General features: G+C 37.7%; 1 protein-coding gene across 3 annotated transcripts in view; it reads left to right on the top strand.

The window, feature by feature from the left end:
* ZNF800 (zinc finger protein 800) overlaps positions 1–25,593 on the top strand; it is a 45,799-nt gene extending 20,206 nt beyond the window's left edge. For 2 of the 3 annotated variants that reach the window (XM_088018687.1, XM_088018686.1), the window contains one exon: positions 25,320–25,593. In XM_088018687.1, coding sequence (XP_087874813.1) covers positions 25,320–25,506 — 187 coding nt within the window. In that variant the 3' untranslated portion in view covers positions 25,507–25,593. Of the gene's footprint in view, positions 1–786; positions 4,914–25,319 lie in introns of those variants that run through there. The other variant, XM_028104858.2, reaches the window with a different exon arrangement.
* The last annotated feature ends 539 nt before the right edge of the window (positions 25,594–26,132 follow it).

Below are 26,132 nucleotides of genomic sequence, written 5' to 3'. Positions count from 1 at the left end.
AGGCACTGTAATTATTGTAAAAATTAATCTGTGATGGCTAAATAAAGTACTGCACTCAGAAGAAAAAATCCCCAAATTGAATTTAGAACAATTAGCATTTATTATTTACATTTAACATAGTGCTTCCAGTCAAAGGGGAAACTTGATAGATAGAAGTGTGGATTTTTTTTTTCCTTCTCCTTGGGAGTATGCGTTAGTTACTGTTTTTAGTTTTGATCTGTGGAAAAAGTGAATATATAGGTTTCAAATCTTACTTTTCCATTTTGTTTTAAATAGACTTTTTGTGATCATTTCAACATAGTTAATATTAAGTAGGGCTTTTTGTTTGTTTGTTTTTGTTTTGTTTTGGTTTTTTGTGGTTGTGCGTTGTAAGAAAAGGAAAATCCCTATTGGGAAGAAAGAAAAAAATTTTACTTTTTTAGAAGGTTTTGGAATAAATGTAGATTTTTAAAATGCAATATAAAATAAGGAGTAGACTCCCTATACTTGTTTTTGCAAGTCTCTCTATATTTTTAAAAGTTTACCTTCAGTACCTGTCTCCCTGTATTAAGGCATTTAATATATTTAATTAGTATTAAATTAGTTTTGGATTCAGGTTTTAAAGCAGTATACTTAGTTTGAGTGCTGAGTAGGTTAAATGTTGTGGTTTGAGTATCCCACATTTTTTATTTGTGTGGAAACTTGAGATGAAACCATCCTTTAGAAGTCATTTACTATTGTGTAATTTTAAAAACAAGGTTTTATTGGTAAACTCAAAAGTGTTCATTTATTCCCATTTCTCCTCAGATAACTTCAAGTGATGTACGAAAAGGTTTGGAGTTCATTTTTGTGGAAAGACTTTAAATTGGTGTTAGAACCACTAAACGTCTTCAAATGGTACTATGAGAAAAAAAAGGAAAAACAATTTCATAAATATTCGACTGTAACTGCTGTTTTCTGACTAAAATAATAACCATCTAACCACTTGTTTCTAAGGCACTGCCTCTCCCAGCACTTTCAAGTAGCTGTGACATTACCTATTGTCATCACAGTCCATCAGCTAACCACCCTTGACCTTGTGCATTTGGTCTACAGTTTCTACAAAAACGTTGCAAAGTTTGTTTTCCAAACAATTTGTTGATTAAAGCGATCAACAACCTGAAGAATATATATCACCACTGGTGATTTTTAATTGACAAAAAGACTATATCTTAGTGATTTTAGTTTTGTTTCACTTTATTTGGCAAAATTTTCATCTGGATTGTACAGATATATTTACTAGTGAGTGTATGTTAGGACCAAAAGAGAAATTAGTATCAACATATTATAAATATTTAGCGTACTAAATATTTGTAATTATTCTTACATTCATTTATTTCTAACTTGTTCTCCAGCACTTAAATGTTTGAAAGTTTCATTCTAAAATATATACTACAGGAAAGTTCCAGTTCATTTTCATCCATGGATCATTACCCTTTTTATTTGTAAACATCTGAGGTTTTTATAAAAATTAAACATTCCCCTTTTTTTCTTTAAATTTTATACAAAGCACTTTAATAATAGATGCAATTTAATTTTTCAGTTTCTTTTTTTTTTAAGACTTCACATTTACTAATGTTAATATGAAGGTAGTAAATAGCTTACTGATATTTTATGGATGCAGACAATCCATGCACAACGACTTCTTATGATATTAGTTTATTTCTTTAAATATTGCTAAAAAAGGAAGATGGGAGTGAAACCCTGAATTTTTTCTCCCAAGTAAAATCTTAAATGACTACTTTAGATGATATTTGATTCCTACTGTAAAATTTGGAAAATAATGAATTCTTGTCCATTTTTGTAATCAAGATTTTAGGAAAACCAGAAGTACATCTATCTTTATGAAATATTGGGCAGGTTTTTGTGTATCAATATTTTGTACTTTTTAGGGAATATTTTATTTTTTAGTAATTTTTGTCAAATTATAATTTTAAAAGGTACAGCAGAGAATATACCATGTTTTTATATAGGTTCACACCTGTACTTAGGAGGGACCCTGTCCATCTATATACTTTTTGTATAAAATTTTAAAATGTTGAAGATCACAAGGTCATAATAAAATGCTTCTATAGCTAGAAAAACATTTACCCTTCCCAGTGCTTTGCACTAAAATATACTGTGAAAGGAAAGTAGAAAGACTGTAACTGTTGCTGGAAATGTTCTATATTGAATGTACATGCTCTTGTTGGAAAAATGTACTATATGTGATGGAAATAAACCAGACTCAAAGTTATTTCAGCTAAATGTGCTTCAACAAAGGTGCATTGGTTGAAACTTAAATGTTTTATCAAATTTAAGTTTATTCAGTGACTATGAGCAGCTACACTTGAATTTTACCGATAGTTTTATTTTTAAGAATTAGAGTGATAATTTCTTTTTAATTTAAAAACAGATTTACATTTCCACATATGGAAAACTTGTACTTATAGATCTAACTTTAATGATTAATAGCATAATATATTTAGGGAACTAAATGTGTAGGTGGTATTTCATTTATAAACCATCTTCATTAGTTGCACATTATTAAATCTGTATGTTTGACTTTTGCAAGGTGTTATCTTTTATGCATTCTTACACACAAGACATATTCCAAAGATATTTTCCAGACTTAAGTGCCTACAACCAGTGAAAAGATATGAGTATTCCTAAAAAGCGGGGGGTGGCTCTTTGCTGTAGCCTCTCATCTGCATGTCAGCCTCTTGCTCTCTACTTTACTTTTTTAAATACTGTAGGGAAAAAAGAAAAATAGCCTGATGTGGGTGGAGGGGAGCCTAATTGCTGGAGTTCCTTTACTGTAGCTCACGTATTTCCACAGTACCATTCACGGTTTGTCTCCTCCGTCATAACTCTAGGGCCACAGAGTGGGAATTTAGAAGGTGGAATTGAGGATTCCAAGGACTGTCAAAAGGTTTCATATGGGTCATAGAGGAAAGAATAGCACTATGTCAGGATGTGTCTGTCTAATTTAGAATTGCCTGGAGAGAGTAGGAATATTTTATCATAGTAGACAAATTAATGGATTATGGCAGACAAGAGTTAGAGGCTAAACCAGGACAAGTTTAGAAAGGTAGGATGAACAAGTAAAAAGTTACTAGAAATTCTTTGTTCTTCCTATTTGTTTCTGGTCTTCATCCTTACTTTTTGGTTTTTATTTTGACTCATGAGCTCTGTCTTCTCAGAGGGCTTAGGCCTGAGGCTCTTAAGGAGAACAGTCCTAGGAAATTTGTGGCAGAAGCTTTTCTGGGTGCAGGCTATATGAGCACATATTTATAGCACTTTTTGTTGTGGGGACAAGTAGGTAGGCAGAGAGCCATCAGAAACTGCTTATTTTATATTAAAACCTATTTCGAGCTACAAATTATATCTACCTTTGTTGTTATTTGATCAATTAAGTTTTCCTATAGAATTCAACTCATCTTGTTTCCTGAGAAACCTTCCACACCTAAGTGCAGTGGAAGAGGAGAAACAATAAGAAGTAATGGCTTGCATTTCAACTTCCTAAGTTTGGATAGTGCACGGCAGAGCTGCATGGCTGACACCGGTCAAGTGTTCATTAGAACTTACAGATATACCTTGAATTCATAATAACCTTTTTTGTTGTTTTGTTCATGTCTCTCTTTTTCCCCTCTTCCCTCCCTGCTTCAGGAAGAAAAGTTTCTTCTTGAAGAATATATGTATTCTTGCAGAATATATAAATTACCCATCCTTAATTTTTGGCCTACTTTTGTGGATAGGAGCTAAATTTTTGGTCTACACAGATTGCTGGTATTATTGAAAAGTACCCTTTTTTTAAGGAATATGTAACATTGCTTTATGATCTATAGGCTGTTCTACCCAGTGTGCTTCAAAGAGCTTATGGATGCAGTAGCAGGGAATTTTGTGGTTTTGCTATGGTTTTAGACTGTGGGTATGGACAGAGGAGTTTCTCAACAGGTGTTATGGCAAGAAGGTATGGAGGTAGAGAGAGGCACGAGTGGGTATCATTTCCTGTTGTGAAGTTGCAAAAGATCTTTTCAAACAACATGACCACTGAAAAATGCTTCTTAAACTTTAGAAATTAGATTTCCAGGTTTCCTGGAAATATTCTAGGTCCTTATTTAGGAGTTTTAGAAGCTACCTTTTTAATGGAATCTGAAGATTACTAGGATTATGATTTAGCTGTGGCCCTCATAGTTGATCAGAAGCCGAGCTCTAAGATAGGTGCAGTACGATGCTGGCTCTTCTGTTGGACAAAAGCCTTCTGTACCCTGTGCTGTTTTTCCCTCCTCTGACTTTAAAAAGCTCGCAGAAACCTCAGGATTGGAAAGGAGTAAGGATCAGCAGTCTTAAGAATGGCTCTACTTGTTTAGTTTCTAAGACATTAGGCGCATGATAGAATGCTACTCACCTGCAGTTATTTTGGCTTTTCTAATTTTGAACTTCATTCCTCCTCTCTCTTAGAGTTTGTTTCTGTACCATTTTACCTTGAGTTCTCTTCTGAATTTCTGGCTCTTTCCTTTTTTCTCTTCTGGTTAATTAACAGAGATCATTAGTACCAAGATAGCCAAAATGTTTTTTGAGAAGGTAAGAGGGTAGAAAGTCAGCTCATTTCCTCCTGAATCTTTATCACTCTAAATTCTATTTGTGGGGTTTATTTCTTTTTGAACTGCTTCTTCTGCATGTATTCACTACTACCACACCACAAGCAGAGGGGAACTTAATGACAACCATAGTTGTGTCTGGTGGGGAAAATGCCCAAAGTTGGAGGTTTTGCTCTTTGTGTCCACTCAGAGTTAATTTGCTTGACTGTGTATATTTGAAGTCAGGGACTGTGTCTTGATAATTTTGTTTAGTGACTAGCACATTTTCATGTATACCCAGGCACTTCAAATAAAAACTTGATATTAAAGTAAGTGATAGCCTTTTCCCTCTTAAAATTGTGCTGTCATATACTTTGAGACTTTGGATCTTAATTTCATAAACTTTTATTACCTCCATGTTGATTTTACTTACTTTAGAAAATGCTATCAGTACTAAAATGAGAGTTTGTCATAATAAACAGAACTCTTAGTATTAGATAGTAGTAATGAACATTCATGGAGTGCTTACTATATCCCAAGCACTCTCCTAATCCTTTCTATGCATAATGCCCCTCATCTACCGAGATCTACCAATAAAATCCGCCAATAAGAACTGTTACTTCGTTACCTCCATTTTATAGAATAGGAAGTTGAAGCTTAGAGAAGTTCAGTGATTTACTTAAGTTCACATAGCTAGTAAATTACAGAATTGAGACTTGACACTAGATCTGACTACAAAACGTGCTCTTAATCAGTGAACGTTACTTTTTTTTTTTTGCATACATTTTACCATTTGCAAAGCACATTCGCTACATTACCTTATTGGCAGCTTGATCTGGAACTAGATTAGTTGGTGAAATTTTTGACCCACACATTATTTCCTGTGTGACTGTACAAGTTACTTAAACATTCTGTGCCCTAGTTACCTCACCTCTTAAAGGGGATATTTACCTCATAGGGTTCTGAGGATAAAATGAAAAGTACATGTAAAATATTTAGAATAGTGTTTGGCATGTTACAATAAACGTTAGATATGGTTACTGTAAGTGATTTTCATGGCATTTTAAAATGTGTAATTTTTTTTATTACCACTTAAGGTTTAGATTGAAAGGGGTGCATTAGAAGAGAGAACTTTATTGTTACACATCAAATTTTAACTGCTGCTGTGTATTTAATTGAGACAATGAAGACCTAACTATTACTATTTGCTGTCAATTTTCTTCTGATCAGGTATTACTAGTTTACCATTCTTACTCAGATTTTTCATTTATCTTGAAAAAGGTATTAGGTAGTTGTAAGCACATTCATTTTGAGTTAGGCTTTATTTTTATGGTTACTTCCCAGAACAACCCCTCTGTCTTAAAATCCTCATTAGTATCTTCCCTATCACACGAATATTTTATTTTTGGTCATGTGCAGAATAGTGACATGGAACAAATATAAACTGAGTAACATAGCTGAAATGTTTCTATAAAACAAAAGTATATGTGCAGTACTATTTGAAAGAAAGCTTCAGTTATGGAACTAGTGGATTCTTAGGGAAAGCACGATTTGGGCCAGGTCAGGAATTTTTTTGGTAAATGTGTCATGAAGAGATAAGAAGAAATGGTACTTTTTCAAGAGTCTTGCCACTGGTAGTCATTAGTGGCAGTATTCCAGATTTCAGCTGAGGCCCAAGTACTGTTAGATTATCTGCTGAGAGGTTTTACCCACACACCTGACTGTTCGTGATTTTGCTTTTTTAACAATAAGATAAAAATTTTAGGGGCACCTGGGTGGCTCAGTCGTTAAGCGTCTGCCTTCGGCTCAGGTCATGATCCCAGGGTCCTGGGATCGAGCCCCTCATCGGGCTCCCTGCTCGGCGGGAAGCCTGCTTCTCCCTCTTCCACTCTCCCTGCTTGTGTTCCCTCTCTTGCTGTGTCTCTCTATCAAATAAATAAAATCTCTAAAAAAAATAAGATAAAAATTTTAGTATTTAGGGACTTGTATAATTTGCAACATCAGAGAACCTTTGTCCGTAGGTTTGGATGAAACGTCATATTCTGAACTTCAGATCAAGTGCTGGGCTTCCAACACCTGTGTTGTGTGGCTTTTTAGTGATTTTGATACTCAAATACTTGTGCCAGGTGTCTGGAGCATATTCCTGTCACACAAAACACTATAATGTTTAAGGAATAGAATGATGTGCTTGAAAAAACAGCCAAACCAAAATAAACCAAAAAACCCTCACCCTGAATGCTTGAGCAATAATAACTTGCAACCTATCTGGGTGTCCCTGCTTTATATAATCTTTCTGGGTGTCCCTGCTTTATATAATCTCATAACTTTTTTTTAAAGATTTTATTTATTTATTTGAGAGAGAACGAGAGACAGCATGAGAGGGAAGAGGGTCAGAGGGAGAAGCAGACTCCCTGCTGTGCAGGAAGCCCGATGTGGGACTCGATCCCGGGACTCCAGGATCATGACCTGAGCCGAAGACAGTTGCTTAACCAACTGAGCCACCCAGGCGCCCTCATAACATTTTCAATACAAGAGTGTGTAATGATGTTATGTCCAGAGGAAAAGTTACTACACCAAAATGAACCCCAAGTGCATGGAACTGTTTTTACAACTCAGGTTTTGAATACTGGTTTTTAATCTCTTCTGTGGGATTATCCTGGAAATAAATTAGCTCTGAGAAATGGAACTGTGGCTTTTAGTCAGACTTTCTTTCTAAACTGTGCAAAAGTATTTTTTAAAGTAGCTGAGACTCTTGCATAGATTGGTGCTTTGGTAGACCTGAACCCCAAAATACCTGTTAGTTGTGACTGGTAGCATTTATTTTGAAGAGAAAGGAAAAGCAAGGAATACTTTTCTTCTAAGAAAAAAATAGTGAAGACTAGGAAAATACTGTGTGCACAAGTGATTGGATTATATGAAAAAAATTATACTTTTAGGGAAACGATTTTTATGTAGTTTTCTTGAATTTTTGACATATAAGTTGTTAGGGGCGTTTTGTATAGGTTTCTCTAGGAGAGTGGCTTTGTCATTTTCAAGCCTTTTGATCATTAGATATTTTTAGAATTCCTTGGAATTCAGTGTGTTGGGCATTTGTAGATGGTTGAGATCTCCTTTCCTTTGAGTGAACAGACTTCGAGGTGATAAGATAGGCTAATGGGATTATCATAAAGATAGGCAAGAACACACTTAGTGTAATTTATGAGTAATTTTCAGTATATCCTCAAGTTAAACTTTTTTCAAAACATTCTCATGTTTTTCCAGTTTGTCCTTTCTTTGCTTGGCCATCCTGACTAGCCAACTGTTGTTTCTTGTGATATGAGAGAACAAAATCACTTATTTGCCATAAAATTCGGACACAAACAGAATATTGCACACACAAGAGGAAGAGATGGTTTTGTTTCCTGTAACTTCCCTGGATCGCTTCTCAATCTCTAAGTGCACAATTGTAATGATAGGAATTGTTAAATTTTAGGGTTGAAGATGCTTCTTTGAAGGCCCTTTTTTTCTAAAACAGTTAACTAGAGCTAAGTAACAGTGTCTTCAAATCACCGATGCTACAAGATGGAAATAAGACCCACAATGCTTGAATTACTACCCACCACCCAGTTTGCCTTGTCATCTAACTGCAGGTGTGTGAGTGCATGTGCACTCATATAAAAATATTGTACCACACTTTTTTTTTTTTTTTGGTTGCAGGCAAGACAGAGCTTTACTTGGTCTGTAGCTAGTAATGAGAAGTTTATTAGATAGCTTTATGTGGGGAAATAAGGGAGATCGAAGTGGCCAGACCTTATGTACAAACTGGCTTCACCATATGGATTTCAACTAGGTCTTAATAGAAACTGGAAAAAAATAAATGCAACTCTAGTGACTGGGTGTGGCCCTCTTAGCAGCAGAAGTATTACTTCTCTGCTGCTATTGGCCCTTTGCAGATTCTGCTTTTACTTTTTATTTTTAAACGAATCACCTCATTCTCTGTCTTCTCTATATGGTTATAACTGCCTCATTACTTCTGCTGCCTGCCTTCTCTGTTTTTCAGCCGACTTTCCCTCTGTATAGCCTGAGTTCAGACTCCTGTAAGAGAAAATCTGATTGGTTGAGTTAGATACATTTCTTCTTGGGCAAATCTCCCATGCCAGGCCTCTATAGGTTGTGGGCCATAAGTTGCTCTTCATAGATTGGCTGCTCTTGGGATATGTGCTGTCCGTTACTCCTGTCATTGGTGATCCTGGGGGAAGTCAGTGACTTAAAACACGTCTGTGGACCCAATAAAAGGCATCTTGGTGGGAATCTTTTAGAAGAGGGATCTGGATAGTCCTAGGGCGCCTGGGTGGCTCAGTTGGTTAAGCGACTGCCTTCGGCTCAGGTCATGATCCTGGAGTCCCGGGATGGAGTCCCGCATCGGGCTCCCTGCTCAGCAGGGAGTCTGCTTCTCCCTCTGACCCTCCCCCTCTCATGCTCTCTCTCATATAAGTAAAATCTTTAAAAAAAAAAAAAAAAAGGGATCTGGGTAGTCCTAGAATGTAATCATCTTTCCAGTACATGTGATTTTCTTCCATTTTAATGGTGATATAATTAGATAAATGGGATTAAGAGTACACTTACTGTGATGAGTGCTGTGTAATATATAGAATTGAATCATATTGTACACAAACTAATAGAACACTGTATGTTAATTATACTACGATTAGGAAAAAAAGAGTTGGTAGGTACCAGATTCATGGTGTGAATCTATTTTGCTCTGGAAAAAAAAAAAAACCCACCTAAAACCCCATAAAGGTGATAGAATTAAAGGTAACCTGGGGGTTTAACTTGTATGTCATACAGCACCAGTCCTTTCCATACTGGGAAAATGTGGGAAAGTTTTCTGATCAGCGTCTGCAGTTCCTTTTCTGAACTGACTGGTGGTGTTTCCATCTTTGGCTTTGCAGGTTGATATAGCCTGAAGTTTTCACTCACAAAGAACCATTACATCTCCTGTAACAGCACATTAGGCCATTCTGCAGTTGCAGCTGCTTTCCACACACTTCCACCTCCAGTTACGCTGCACAGTTTAAGTTGGTGATTTAGTGAATCCTTCATGTATTGCTTCTGCTTTTCCACTTGTTATTTTCCATATTTGGGTTCACTTTGCAAGAGCTGCTTTATATCCTTTCGTTCATTCCTTCAATGACACATACTATTGAGTGTCCATCATGTGCCTGGCACTATTCCATTTTTTGGGGAAACAGAATCATACAGTGATTAAAGTATGGATTTTTAAGAATCATGCAAACCTGAAAAAAAAAATCATGCAAACCTGAGTTCAAGTCTGGTTCCTTAATTCACCAGTTACTTCTAAACTTCAGTTTTCTTGTCTATAAAATGATAGTATTAGAGACTACCTTATAGGTAGTTTTTTGTGGGAAGTTATAGAAATTTAGTGATATATTGTATATAATATACTTAGCACAATGCCTCGCTCAAGTAAGAGCTCAATAAATATGCATTATTACTGTTGTAGTAATCACTAAAATTATTATCAGTTTGCTGCTGAAATACTTTCTAGCACTTAGTTTCTGGATATCTTGCTTTGCCATTTGCAGTTCGTTGCCTTTTTGTTGGCATTAATCCAACCGTTTAATGAAAAGTCAGATGTGACATCTGTGATAAAGCCAAGATACACAGCAGTTTATTAAGTTAGAACATATTATTTTATGGGTCTTTAATCTGCCATTTCTGATAGCACCTTTTGCTGATTGTTGAAGAATTTGTTGAACTTTTCATACAATTTTGCTTTGTGGTTAATGTAGAGTTTGTACAGCATGTATGGTTTGAGTAGCAAAACTCAAAGCAGCTTTCGGTTTTATTCTTTTGTTGTAAACATTGGCTGTGGGTACATGGACATACTCTTGAGTTTATAAGCAAGAATCGTATCTTCTCTTTGTGCCTCACAGTGTACCTGGCATAACGCAGGTGCTAAGAGAATGTTGAGGGAAGGAAAAGGAGGAGGCAGGAACATTACATCAATTATCTTCAGGCTTATCATCAGTCCACAGTATATCTCAGCTTTTAAATTTTTCTTACCATTACCTCATCTTCTGATCTATATAGTTTCTCTACCTGTGAGCTCCTCTTTGTTTCTGTTGCTTCCGTTGTCGGCCTTCTGTGCGTGAGCCTCTTAGCTTCTGTCATTGCTGCTTAGTAATGGTGACAGATTTAAACTCATGGGAGTGCTGTGTTGGCTGTATACACTGTAAGTAATCTATAATCAGTTGTACACTGTATGGGTGTACATTTATTGATTTTTTTGGATAATTCCTTTAAAGGTTTACTTTTGTTTAATTCATGCCTATTGAATTTTTGAAGTGCAGCTCACATTTCACTTCCTGTTCCAACTCCCAGATCTAAACAAAAAGCAGCAACTAATCGTTGATTGCTTCTTCTGTCATTTGTGTAATCGTAGGAATTGGAATTGATTAGTTAATTTATCTAATTCTCACATTGCCTACTTCAGAACTTTTGCACCATCCTTAAAGCCCCCAACTGTGTTTTTGGTCCCTTAATAAGTGCCATAGCCTGTATCATGTCAAAAGGTAGAGGACATTTCTTTATGTTCCCCTCCTGCATCACAATTATTTTTTGTCTTCTCTCTCTGCTTTGGTTCTTTGCAGAAAGAACTGTTCTTTTCCAAGTCCAGCACTTATACCCTCACCAGTCTTCTTCCCCGAGACCTTCCTCCAACAACCCTCCTCTGTTTCCCGCCTCCCCATCTTCTTCCTTTCCACAAGCTTCTCCCCCTGAGCTCACAAACATGTTCAAATTCCTTTCAGCCAGAAAGTAAATTTTGCCTCCCTACTATCTTCTATCTAGTTACTGCTATCTGTTCCTCCTTCCTTTCACTGTCAAGCTTCCATGTGCTTTCTTACTGCTCTGTTTTAGCACTAATTTCACTGTAACTGTCTATTTCCTTGTCTTCTTTCTCCTTTAGACTGTAAAGCTCTTAGATCTGTGTCTTGATCACCATTGATTCCTCAGGGCCTAGGATGTTTCCTGCTACATAGTAGGCATTCAATAAATACTTGTTGAATGAACGAACGATTTGGTGTCATTCCTATACCCTTCTCTTGTGAACCATTGGCAATTTTTTCTACCCCTACATTTCTATTAAAAGTTTACTTGAAGGGCATCAATGGCCATGTAAATGCTAAGTCTTGTGGCTTCTTGACCTCTTCATGGCCAATAGTGCTTACAAATTTACTTTTCCCAGACTTTTATGGTCACTTATAACTGGGTCACCTTGGGCTAGTCCCAGCATGGTATTGCATCCAAAAAAAGTCAGGCCCAAGATTCTTTGGAAAATAATGCATCTATTTCCTATTTTACAGAAATTTTCGAAGGAGATAAAAAGGTACAATTACATAAAGTTTAGTAAACTTCATACAAGTTACTTTACCCATCTCTCTTCCCACATCCTCATATAACCTGGCAGCTTCCTCAGTCTTCTGTAACATTTCCCCCAAAGCCTTTTGTAAAGTTTTTACCAAAAATCCCTTGTTCACTTTCCCATCTTATTTTCTTCCAAGAATAACGTTTTCCAGTTTAAATCACTTTAGCCTCTCAGCTTCTTCCAGTTCTTTTCTATATCCATTATCTTGCTTAGCATTCCAAAAGTCTAGAACGTTCTCTTGATTTCATCGGTTTGCCCTTACCAACTTTCTTTGCATGATTTTACCAAATCTTGAAGCTTTAGATCAGACACTATGTCCTTCAGTGAGTATTTCCTGACTTCCTAGGTTTGGCTAGGTTTCCCCCTTGTATGTTTCTGTAGTGCCCCATCAATAACTATATTGAAACAATCTATTTGTGCCTCTTCCTTCGGCTATAAGCATCTTAAGGGTAGGGCTTCTATCTTTTCTTTATGCCCCTGGCATCTATCATAGCACCTGGAACATGGTGGATGTTGATAAATATTTACTGAACGTTTGCTCCTGTGAACTCTGATTCTTTCTCTCTTGCCACTGGCCTTTGTTACTAGGCCTTTAAATATGGATCAAAGTTTCCTTAGTCTTTTTTTTTTCTTTTTTTTATACTGTCTCAGTGATTCCTTCACTTCCAAAGTATCAGTTATCACTTCAGTGAAGATGACCCCAGACCTATTTTCAGCCTGGCTATTCTGATTATAAGATCATTTGTTTTCACAGTTGCATGTCAGACATCTCTGGATGGATGTTTCTCTAGGATCTTAAATGCAACAAAAACTCAGTAAACTAAACATATTATTTTCACTTTAAACTTGTTCCTTCTTTATGTGTTCCCTGTCTCAGTTATTCATGCTCCTACCCTCCCAGTTGCCTAGACTAATCAGAATCCTAGGAAATACCTTGACTTTTTTTTTTTCCTCTTATACTCTTCGCCTAATCAGTGATCAGTGCCTGTCCATCCTGCTTTTGAATGTTTTTTACATTTGGCTCTTGCCATCTCCATGTTTAGTAGTTTAATTTGGACTCTTATCTTGTACCTACACTATTGCATTAGTCTTGTAACTGACCTCCTCTCTAATCTGCCTTCCGCGCTGCTGTCAGAACTATCTTCCTAAAACACAGATCTGCTGTTACTGTCTGTTCATCACTTACTGACTTATTCTCAGGTCTTGGCTTAATTGTCACTTCTGAATAAAGACAACCTAGGGTCACCTGAGTGGCTCAGTTGGTTAAGCATCTGCCTTCGGCTCGGGTTATGATCCCGGGACATGGTCCCAGGGTCCTGGGATCGAGTCCTGTGTCAGGCTCCCTGCTCAGTGGGGAGCCTGCTTCTCCCTCTCCCTCTCTCTCTTGGCTCTCACTATCGCAAATAAATAAAATCTTAAAAAAAAAAAAGACAACCTAAAGTATGTCTTCCTTGTAGTTCTGTTTCATATTCCTTTCCTTCTTGTCATCTAATACAATTTGTAATTATGCTTATATTTGTGCATTGATTTGTTTAATGCCTGTCTTCCCACTGGAGAGATTTATGTAAGAGACGAGGAGAGTTATGTAGACCCTGTGCCTAGCACAGTGCTTGGGACATAGTTATGCTTTGAAAATAGATGTTGAATGAGTGGATGGATGGTAGCTTATCAGTATAGGCAAACAGGAGATAGCAAAGGCAGAGAAGTTACAGGGTCCTAGACTCTTCCTACATTCTCAGAGACCTTGGTCTGTAGTTCTGGCTTTTCTATAATATTAATGGGCTTCTCCCTTCTGTCTTTTGCATTTATTTCCACGAGGATGGGAGTCAACAATTACATTACCCCACACTCACACTAATGCTGATGTGACTGCAGTTGATTTGGGGGCCATTGGGTGGTGGCAGCTAGATTTGTTTACCTATTATTGATAGGTGGTACCCTAGACATGCAGGCAAACAGGTATTTGCTAGGTCAAGTTAACCCAGATTCCTTTTTAGCTTCTTGAGTGATGCAAGCCTTTATACCACATGTTAATTAAAGTGTTTATTACCTGTAGGACTAGTTGTATTTGAAAAGAGGTATTTATTTGCCTTTTAAAGATTGAAGATTTCAATTTTACAAACTTTTATTGAATAGAAGCTGAAATAAGTGGTTTAAAAACATCTAGGGATAGATCAGTGATAATAAGCAAATTAAACTTTTTTTGCCCCTGTGAAGCCTGCTCTGGTATCAAAAGTCAAAGAACTTGATGCGTTTTGTAGGTTGACTGGTTTCATCCATTCAGTAGGCATATTGAGCTCCTGCCTTGTGTGAGGCACTGAGTTAGGTGCTAGGGTTACAGAGATAAGAAACAGTTCCTTTTCTCAAGTATCATAGAAGAAGAACATATTATAAGGATACATAGAAGTGGAATATTAAAACACACTGAGGGATTGGGGAAGGCTTTTCATAATTCTTAAATTCGTTCTTGAATTCAGTTTTGAAAGAGGTTAGAAAAACTTCCAAGTGGGTACAGAAACATGAGACCACGTGTAGACCAAGGGAAGGAATATGAGACAAAGTGATAGCCGAATCAAGAAAGAAAGATCTTTTGTACCAACTAATTTGAATCATATTTTGAAGATTAGGGGTAGCTGTTGAAGGATTTGAAGCAGGGGTATATGATAGCATTGAGGAGATTGAATTGGGGTGGAGAGTAAGATTTGTGGTGGGGAAATCAAATAGAAGCCAATTTCAGAAATCTAAGTAGGAAGTGATAAGGGCCTAAATTTAGGTAAGGCAATGAAACTGGGGAGACAGATATGGATACTATAATTATTTTGGAAGTGGAATTTTTCAGGCAGTGGAGATGAATAAGGAATTGAATATGATTGCCAGGTTTGAAAATTTTGGCTGGGCAGGTGGGTTACACCATTCTTCAAGGTAGAGAACACAGGAGGAGGAACACTTTTCTGGGGGGAAATGAAAGTTTAGATGTGTTGAATTTGAGGTGCTGATGGAACATCTCATTGGAGATGCTTAGTAGGACCAGTAGATACAGACTAGAGGGCAAGAGAGAGATTGTCCAGAGGCCTGAGATTTATGAGTCATTAGTGTATGTGTATTTTAAGCCCTAGGTTTTGAAGAGGTTACAAAGAAGAATAAATAGAGTCAGCATATCATACTCACATTCTTCTGGTTTATTGTGTAATTTAGGTCAGTGCTTTCTATTTCAGTTTTGCATTTGGGAAATGATGTTTGGCTAAGCACTGATTCTCCGTCTGCCCCACCCACTGCTACTTTCTGCTGCCATGTGAACAGTCTATAATGTAACATATATTTGATAATACTCTAAGAAGTGCTGGATAATTAAATTGTAATACTGTGAGGCAATGTGAACTAACCTGTGTTTTATTTAGAGAGCTTTACAGAAATCTGTAAGACCTATTTTAAAAGATTAACTTTAGAAAGGAAATACCTTATTTTATAAAAATAAAACTACTAGTGTTACTAGAACAAGATCTGCTTGTTGAGTCCTATACCTTGGATATGTCCAGGATTTGGTTGTGATTTAGTCCCTTTTCTTTCTTTCTTTCTTTCTTTCTTTCTTTCTTTCTTTCTTTCTTTCTTTCTTTCTTTCTTTCTTTCTTTCTTTCTTTTTCTTTCTTTTTCTTTCTTTCGAGAAGGGGAGAGAGAAAAGGGGCTTGGGGAGGGGGAGAAGGAGAGAGAGAGAAAGAGAGAGAATATTAAGCAGGTTCCATGTCCAGCGCAAAGCCCAATGCTCCATCCCACAACCCTGATATCATGACCTGAGCCAAAATCAAGAGTTAGACGCTTTGCTGACTGCCACCCAGGTGTCCCTAGTCCCTATGCTTCTGACCAAGGCAGAAACTATTTTTGAAAACTAGGAGGAAGCCATCTCACTAAACTAATAGGATCTGACATAATCCATAGGATAAACTTAACTTAGTATCCACAGTCAGAATCTAAGGGGGAAGATGTGCTATTAAACCCTGAACAGATGATTGAAGTATATTAATTTTACTTTTCCAAGCTGCACTTTTTGGATAGGTGAATATTTAAGATAACAGTTAAAAATTAGGTCCTGCATTGTCATATATGTTCCTGTGGCCCTCACTGGTTTCTCCCAATTTCTTTTCCTTCCTTTCTGAATGAAGGTTTAGACCTTGCCATCTAGATAGCCACTAGAGCTCTCCACAGGTGGAGGTTTTTGTGCCCTCAGAACTGACATGAAGCAGCTTGTTTACCCTGCCCAGGCCAATGGATACTGAGGAGGGTATGCAGAATGAGTTTTAAGAAGTCAGCCCTGCTTGGGATTGAAATCAGTGACTTAATACTGAAAGCACAGGTCTGTATACCATTTGAGCTATCCAGCTGTTGATTCACTTTTAAAATCTGCCTTTAAAGGCAAGAATTCCTGGGAGACTATCTGTGTCAAGTTTTAATAGGTGAATTTTATGGATGAGTTATGACCCTTAAAAACTGAATTCAGTAATAGAAATGCTGACAGACTTGAACTGAAAGAGGACAGCTATATTATAGTCTTATAATCTGTAGTTAAATGAGAAAAGAAACCTTTAAAGTTTTCTGGTCTAATGCTTTGAAACAATTTCTTTTTCTTGTTATTTGAACTTTAAATTAATAATAGGCATTAGCATAAACCTAATATCCATGTCAGAATAACACAAGGCACATTGCTGTAGCACAGAATTATTTTAAATCATCAACTTTTAACTAATACTTGTTTCAAATCTTCTTTTCTAAATAAATTTGTTTTTAAACATTTTTTCTTTCCTGGCAGGCCCCTATATACCCATTCTCAGCTCAGTAAATCACTAAGAGATTATTGAATAAAGGTAATTTATGTATTTAGGCACTTGTAGGATTGTAACAAAAATGAAGAGTGGAATAGAATTTTAGTATATTGTCTGCATTGAGGACTTCATTTGTTTAATAACCTTCTTTATATTTGTTGATATTCTTTCTTGCCCCATGCCAACATTTTAGAAATTTTGTTTAGGAATTTCTTACAAGATTTATCATGTTACAATAACACACACAGATTTTTTATCCATAAGATAATGAATACCTTGAATTTATATTCTGTATTATGCCGAAATTTGTTAAGTGGTCTAATATGCTTTTAGCTTTACTAGATCACTGAGAGATAGAGGGTGGTTTTTTGTTTTGACATTCTCTCTCATTTAGTAAAATCCACAACACCCTATTACATCAACTAGACCCAGTTCACAGGCTTAATCAATAGAAAAGTAAAACTGGCACCTCTTGATTTCCTGGTTTTGTGTATCTTGGGTGGAGCTGACTCCTGAGTATGAAGGTTGTGATAGGAAATGATGCTAGGTACTTGCAAGAAAATACTGGAAGGGGTTTGCCAAACATCCTGTTTAAGTATGATTTTTCTCATACCTCAGAGCCCTGCCGTATTAAAAGTTGCATCTAGGTGAATATTGATCTTGTATTTGAGCCTGTTCAGTCACTTTTGACATAATACTAGCATGGCATTACTCCTCTGTAGTAGTCTGTGAAGGAAATTTGGCAACCCAATATTTGAAATTAATTTCCAACAGGTTTTGCAAAGTTACTATTTAAAATCAGACTGTGACTAAAACTAAATCCATCATTCTGCTACCAGCACTGACTTCCCTTGCTGACTTTATTTTGTCCATGCTACCACCACCATTTTGCTTCTCACGCAGATTTCAAAATCCTATTTCTTTTATGAATCTGTTCTTGATAGCTCCAACCCCTGGTGATCTCTTCCTCGGATGAACTCACGACATTTACCTTACCACTTATTTTGCACTCTCATCCTTTGTGTTGTTATTGCATTATTATTTAACTAGAATGTCCCCACGATTAGACTCTAAGCCCTTTGAGGCCCAACGGTCTTTCTCTACAGCATCATGAATAAATGGATCGCCAAGCCTCTTCCTATTCTCTGTTCTCCAGATGTCAATTTGGGTTTCTTTCTTTTCAGGGTCCTCTTCATGTCTTACTTTGGCCTAAACCTTCTATTGCTCTCCACTTGGCTACTTTGGTTCTCTTAGTATCTTGTGTTAATGAAGATTATGAATGATTTTAGGAGATTCTTGGGCTAACTTTATGTGAATAGGGGGTGATTTTTCAGGCTTTTTTCCTATCTCAGGATCCATTTTTTAAACTCTGCTACAAAAATTCTACCCTTTTACAATTATTTTTAGTATTTATTCATTTATCAAAGTATATTCTGGAAGTCTGTATTTTGGAAGCAATAGTTTAGATATATAAAAAAGGAGGATTAACTGGAAACAAAGAAGAGAAACACTGTTGAGTTGCCAAACACAAATTTTATTCCCAGACTCGCTTGCTATGGTGCCTTTTTTTCCTTATAGCCTCATGGGAACAGAGCAGGCAGAAATGTAAATAATTGTAATATCACGTTATATAAGTCACTGCAAAGTAAGGTCTTACAATTATATTTCTTTAGCCACCTGGCATTTTGTATGTACCATCTTTTGAGGCATAATTCTATTGAACTGCAGATGGGGACTCTAGAGATTTAGTAGAACCTCATTTTAAAGTGGAGAAAGTTGAGGTAAGTGATTGCACCAGGTCACACATGTAGTTAATGAAGAAGTCAGGAATAGAGGCCAGCTATCTCTTAAAGATTATTTTAGTAGGTAATAACACATACATGTAAAAAAAATAAAACAGTACGATGAGGTGTTCTGTGAAAGGTAAGTTTTTTCCTATCCCATTTCTCTATTCCCTCATTCTCTACCCCAGAGTCAAATTACCAGTTTCTTGGGCTTTCAAGAGCTGTTCTATGTATATATAAACATATAAATGTATACATTCCCCCTTGAAGAAACTGGTAGCATGTTTGTATACACTCTTCTGTACCTTTTTTTATCACTTTTTTTTTTTTCCACATAGCATATGTCTGAATTTTGTAGAACCCAGATATTTTTATTCTTTGGTCCATGAACTTTCATTTTACTATATTGTCTGTCATTTAAACAACCAGTTTTTTTTCATGTGAATGGACAAAGTCTTAAATTATTCTTTGTTTCTAGTATATATTGAATTCCTCATATGACCATAATGTAGTATTTCACATTACTTTCAGAAAAGAATCATGGTCATTGATTTATTTTATGATAAATGTTGAAGTTAAAATAAGTGAAATATATATAATAATTATTATTGCTAAGTAACCTAAAATAGCTGATTAGGATATTTGCTTTTCCATTTGAGAAAGAAATGACAGGCAAAGTTTTCAGGAAAATGATTTACCTTTAGACGTGTAAAAATCTGGTATGTACAAAACAGTTTCTCAGTGCCAGTGAAAAGCAAAAGCAATGATGTTATAAATATCAAACCACAAATGTTTATTTTATAAATTCTTTTTTTTTAAAGATCTTATTTATTTGACAGAGAGAGACACAGCAAGAGAGGGAACACAAGCAGGGGGAGTGGGAGAGGGAGAAGCAGGCTTCCTGCTGAGCAGGGATCCCGATGCGGGGCTCGATCCCAGGACCCTGGGATCATGACCTGAGCCGAAGGCAGACACTTAATGACTGAGCCACCTAGGCGCTCTTATTTTATAACTTTTTAATACCTTTTTTAAAAGATTTTATTTTTAATCTCTACACACAACATGGGGCTTGAACTCACAACTCTGAGATCAAGAGTCACATGCTCTACTGACTGAGCCAGCTAGGCTCCCCTATTTTCTAAATTTTTAAATCTCCAACATCATATGCAAATAACAGATATGATTTTTCATTTGTTTCTCAAAACAGATTGTAACTGTGTTTTAATCTTCTTGATTAAAGGGAGCATGACTCATCACCTGTATAAAAATGTATCCTTAATTTTGATCATTCTGGGTTTAATTTGGCTAACATAATATGTATCAATGCAATTATGGCTTTATTTTTCAGAGATTAATGGGGCCTAAGGAACTGCCTGATTTTAGAACTTTTGGGCCAAACTATATCACAAAAGGCAAATCCATTAAAAAAATACGTCCCATGCCAAATGTCCATGATAGGATTTATAGAGGTTAAGGATTTATATTTGAATTTTACTTTAGATGGACAGTAATCCTGTGTTCTCCCTAAGACAGCAGTACTTCTCAGTGCATTATTTACTGAGTAATTCTGTTTGAAAATAGTATTAATTATCACTCCATTACTGATTGGAAAAAAGTTAATCATACTAAAAGTATATTTTCATAATACTTTCACAATAGTTAAAATTCAGTAGTGGAACAAATAAGATCGTATCTTTGAGGCTTATAGCATTAGTGCAGCTTTTATGTGTGTTATCCTCAACCCCGGACACAGGGTTCTACTGGTTCTTACTGCATTCTGACTCTGGAATTCTTGGTGTAAGACTGAGAACTAGTCTTGTCAAAAACTGTGATAAGTCATGTTAGAACCTTGCTATATTTATAGGTCTCTCTCCTATGGAGATGTTATCAGAAAACAAAAACTGACAAAGCACCCCAAACAAAAACAAAACCCTTAAGTAACCATGTATTATGTGAGACACAGGAAATGTTTTGATATCTCTTCTTTGGTGTAAGTTTGTAAGTCCCAATTCTACTTCTACTTGAATTTTTTTTTTTTTTTTTTTGGTGTAGGTGACTAACAAGTGAAACAAATGCTTATTGGTGCCATTAAAAAAAAAATCTTGAGCCTTCTCTGCTGTAAAAACTAGGCTCTAAATTCACAAGGTGGTGCCCTGGATTCTGGAGAAACACTGTATTTTCTTCCTCCTTTTTCCATCATTTTCATTCCTAACTGGTTCTTTGTGTGTGTGTGTGTGTGTGTGTGTGTGTGTGTGCGTGCGCATGTGTATGTGTTTATGTGTATTTGAGATCACATGGCATTGTAGTTTGAAGATGGTGAACAAGACAGGGAGGGCAGGCTAGCTTCCCTGCCGGGCCTCAGGTAACTTTGACATGGCCATTACTTTCTAAGGCTGGCCTTGATTACTGGTTGATCTAGCAAGGTGACTGGGTACTAGAGAACTGGGTCACTAACCAACCTCCTAGATACTGATGTGTAAATTCCACAATGCTAGTTTTAAAATTTGCAATGAGAGGTATCAGGCATACTGGTTTCTCATTTTTATGGCTCAGTGTGGTTTCTCCAAATAGGCAAGTCTACAATCTACTAAATTATAATCAGAAGGTTGCTTGATGAGCATTGAATCAGCTCTCAGTGACCAAAATCAGCAAGTTCTGGTAGTATAATGCATTCATCTTTCCCAAGGAATATATTTGCTACTCAGACCAGATGTTCTCAATTCTCAGAGCATCCTTTTTACTAGACTAGGCTGCAGACAGATGGCCAGCTTTTGATTTCTTGATTTTTTTCTTAACTAGTTACTATAGATGATCTCCTTTAGCACATTTTTTTCCATTAGAGTTTAATAAAATGGCATTCATATCTGTAAAATAGCTCAGTGCCTGGCATACAATAATTAAATAACTAATATTGTTAAGTATAAGTGGTGTTGAGTTCAGGTCACCTTGATACCTGTAATGTCAAAGACAGTATTTTGGGCCATTTCTTTAGATAACTGATCTGTTCCATCTTTTACATTTTGAGTTATTTTCATTCCTTATTCTTTAGTTCTTTTAACTCCTTAATTTCATTTATCTTTAATGTTGAATCCGTGACCTAATTAGGACAGTCCTTTTTGGCTCTGAATGATTTTGTTACCATTTTGTTTTTGAGACTTTGATTCTTTTCAAATTTCAGTTTTTTTGCTCCAGAATACCTCATTCCCCACAGTTTCCCATCTGCAATGTGAATCTATTGAAAGAGATCATCTTCAAGTTACTGTTCAACTCTAGAATATATAGTTTTATATCTTATTTGAACAGATGATGTCAGTTACAGCCCTTTCCATCTAATCATGCTTACCTTCATTTCAAGCTCTGCTTAAAATCTTTCTCATAGAATGTAAAGTTATTTTGGAAAATGGTAGCAGCATCTGGAATCTTAGAATAAGCAGGATGGCCACGGAATGGGGAGGCAAATGATTGAAAACCCCAGAGCTTAGAGGTATGATGATGGTGAATTCAACAGTCAACAATGATGTTGCAGCTATGACAAATACACATTTGGCAAATCAAAACTTTTTGTATGAAAATGAGTACAGAAAGGAAAAATTGAGATGAGTCTGTTGGTCACTCCAGCAACAATGAGCATTGTCAGCCTATCCATCCAGGGATCAGTTATTCTTTTAAGAGTGGCAAAACAGATTTAGGAAAACAGTGGAGACATTGCCACAGCTCTTTCTGGTATTTGTAAAAATACAGATTATGGTGCATTTTTGAAGCTGGTGGTCTCAGAACAACACTTACTGTTGTGGGAGTTCAGAAAATGGAGAGATCATTTCAGACTGAGATATTCAGATATTCAAGCTTGTTAGGAGTGGCTTTGGTCTGGGTCTTGAGGGATGGGCAGTGTTTGAATAGATGAGGGAGAAAACATTTTTTTGATGGGTGAAATGCCAAGAATAAAAGCATAGAGGTGAGAAATAATAGTGTATGTTAGGGGAGTGGAGAGTCAAGTAGTTTGGTGCAAAGTTTCTTAAACCATGGTTCATGAAAGAATTGAGGCAGTGTTTCTGTCAAATATCACTTCAGAATTAGAAAAACTTGGTTGTTCAGCATGCAACTGGGTGAAATTATTGATGCCTCTCAGTGCATCAAGCTTCACGTTTTCATGTGCTCCCTGATGTCATCAAAGAAGAATTCCATTTTAGGACACTTTTTGGAAATTGGAAAGGCTGTCAACATTTTCAAAACAATTCTCTATCTAATATTCAAATGGAAGAAAAAAAATAGCACTCTGAGGGCAGATGTGTGCTCGTCATGTCAGGTACACATCATGGCTTTCCTGCCTTGATGAGGGGATAGCCACACGTCACTATGTCTCATTACTCTCTGTATCAGCTGCTGTCACCACCTTTCCAAGAGGTATTACCATGAAAGAGGAACAGAATAGGATGTTTTTCTCCACTAGACAGAAGTCTGCTGCCTTTCAAGAGGTCTTAATTGGATGTGAAAGCAGAGGAAATAATGTTACTTGACTCTAGCTTGAAGGTCTTGGAGCAATTTAGTGTCCCAGTACAGAGGCTGCCTCAACCTGACAAAGCATTCTGTGGAATTCTGCTTTGGTTCTGTGTACCTTTGTGAGTCAAAGATTTCAGTACTTGTTACCATGGAGAAAAAAGTTGCAATTGATTATCGAAGACGTATGTGTTGCTATGTCAAAGACTATCGTAATTTCATCTCAATAAGCCAAATCTCGTTGAGATTTACTACTGAGCAGTTAGAAGTTTTTAAATTAAGTTTCTTCAGGAAGCCATCATTTTTCTCTTATGAAAAATAACGTGGGGGAGGCATAATCCTTTATAGTTTTTTTTATGTATGTTCAGGAAATCAGTTTCCAGTGCAGTGAAATAAAGATGTGTTGTATGCATTTGTGTGCATGTTTCTGGAGGAGAAGTCCATATCTTTAATCAGAATCTCAGACTGGTCTTTGACTCCCCCGAGAGGTTAAGAACTAATAACTTAGCTAGTGTGGAGACAATGGGATGCTATGGATGAACCTGAGCAAAGGAATGACAGGAAACTAGAAAGCTCATGTAAACAATGTGAGAAGGAAAGCTTTGGCAGGACTGAGGGGTGGTGTAGGGATTCAGATTAGCTCCAGGGTCTGAGTTATCCTAATAATCTGAAGGTAATTTTCTAGATAGAGCTTCTCAAATGTAGTAACCCCCTGTTATCTTCTTTGGTCTTAGTGTCTAAGCACAGTGCCTGAGACAATAGGTACAACTGTCAGATTAAATTGAATCACTCTATGGATAATGAAAGTTGGACTACAGCACCCAAAATAAATGCTCTTCTGTTTTATCTGTATTTAATCCTGTTTATGTTAGAACTCATTTGGTGGCAAATAAGGTTTTTGGAGAGAGAATGCTTTATAAAAAGCTCAGACAGCCTTCTTTCTGTTCAGGAGCGGTTAATTAACACAGATAGTGACAGATAGTAACAGAGATAGCGAGAGAGCACACAAGCAGGGAGGAGAGGGAGAAGCAGGCCTCCCACGGAGCAGGGAGCCAAACGTGGGGCTCAATCCTAGGACCCTGGGATCATGACCTGAGCCGAAGGCAGACGCTTAAAGGACTGAGCCACCCAGGCGCCCCAGGGATAAACTGCTTTGTAATACTCTGATTTACTCAGAACCTTTCTGGAAGGTAAAGTATTTCTGGGGACCATCCATTCATTCTTAAAATCTGATGTCCTGGGCGCCTGGGTGGCTCAGCCGGTTAAGCGGCTGCCTTCGGCTCAGGTCATGGTCCCAGGGTCCTGGGATGGAGTCCCGCATCAGGGAGCCCTCTTCTCCCTCTCCCTCTGCCTGCCTCTCTGCCTACTTGTTCTCTCTCTCTGTGTCAAATAAACAAATAAAATCTTTAAAAAAAAATCTGATGTCCACCAGTTTACTAAACAATATTTTCATAAATTTGAATTGGGATAAAGTTAGAATGGGTACATAAGAATGGAGTAAAATTTTAAGTTAACTTGTGTTTTTTATTATAAAAATAAAATGTGCTTATTGTATACAATTTGGGAAATACCTCAATATTACCTGCGGCCTCATCACCTGGATATGACCCTGTAACATTTTGGGGTGTTTCTCTCCATTATTTTACACATCTGTGGCATGTTGTGTGTGTATGTACGCACATATACAGCTCTCCACACACACTACAAATGGGGATGAAAACTGATTTTTAATAGCAGGCTAATATCCACTATAAGAAAAAGACCGTCATCGAACCGACATCTTACTATTTCTAGTTTTTCTTTATTTCTTTTTAAATTTTCTTTGCCTTTTATGTTGTTTTTTTCTGTTATAGATACTTGTGTTCAGTGGAACACCCTTTATGGAAATTTTGTATGTATTCATAATTATTCCTTAGGGGAAAATTCTAAAACTAGAATTGCTAGGTCAAAGTATGAAAAAACTTTAAGGGTTTTGATACATTTCCTTACATTGCCCACCCCTGGATGAGACTTCAGCTGGATGCTGGTTTCCTCTGATCAACACAGTTTTCTCTCCGGTGTCTGGGACAACCTGTTGGGCGGAAAAAGGCATCGCGCTGAGTTTGGGTTCGCGGCTCCCGGATTAGCTGGGAGGAGCCGGCGCGTGGGTCCCGTTTCTAACCGGCGTGTCTTTGTCTTTCTCCCTGGGGACCGCTGCCGCCCGTGCGGGCCGAAGCCTCGGGAAGCCGTCGTCCCGCAGCGCCGCCGCCCTGCGCCCGGCCGCCCCGGGGAGCCGCTGCCCGCCCACGGGCGCCGTCACCACGCGCCAGGCCGCCGCCAGCTGCCGCGCCAAGCTCCGCGGCGGCGCCGCCCGGGAGCGCCAGCACGCCGCCCGCGGCCTCGGGAAGCCCGCGCCGCCGTGAGCGCCGCCGCCCGGCCACCGGCGGGACTACGCCAGCGCTCCGCACCGCCCGAGTACCTCAGGCGCCCCGCCGCGGCCCGTCTTCTTCCCCGCCCGCCCGCCCTCCAGACCCTCCCGGGCTCTGGGAAGTCCATTCTGACCGCAGCGAACTCCCCGGGCGCCCGGCTGTTCGCACACCTCCCTTTCCCCCCTCGCTGTCCTCGAACCTCGTTCACCCCAGAATCTTGCCCACGCAGCCCCTCGGGAGGACCGTGTGCCTTAGGGCCGGCGGGGCGGGAGGACGGCCTCCTTGCTAGTCGTTGCTGCTCTGGGAGCATTACTTCCTCATCCTGCCTGCCCAAACCCTGGCTTTTTTGAGAATCTTGCCACTGGACAGTAGCATCCTCTTTCCCTCTTTGTAATTTATCAACTTCCTAGGCAGTTTGTTTCATTAGTTCTTCAAAGACTAGCTACCGCTTTAGTCTTCTTCACCGCAAATCCTTATCAGCAAGCTAGTTACCCACCCACCCCCCATCCCCCGTCTGCCAGAAGATTGTTTTAATTAGTGTACAAATCCCCAGTGACTACGGGCTCATCAACACAATCTGGAGTGTGTAATGCATAACTGTGGTTGAACTTGAACTCCAA

The sequence above is a fragment of the Eumetopias jubatus genome, unplaced genomic scaffold (assembly GCF_037043125.1).
Source record: "Eumetopias jubatus isolate StellerSeaLion01/CBP00866 unplaced genomic scaffold, mEumJub1_p1.0 scaffold_14, whole genome shotgun sequence".
Lineage (NCBI taxonomy): Eukaryota > Metazoa > Chordata > Mammalia > Carnivora > Otariidae > Eumetopias > Eumetopias jubatus.
Note: the sequence above shows the minus strand (reverse complement) of the source record. Positions and strands in the feature narration are given on the sequence as shown.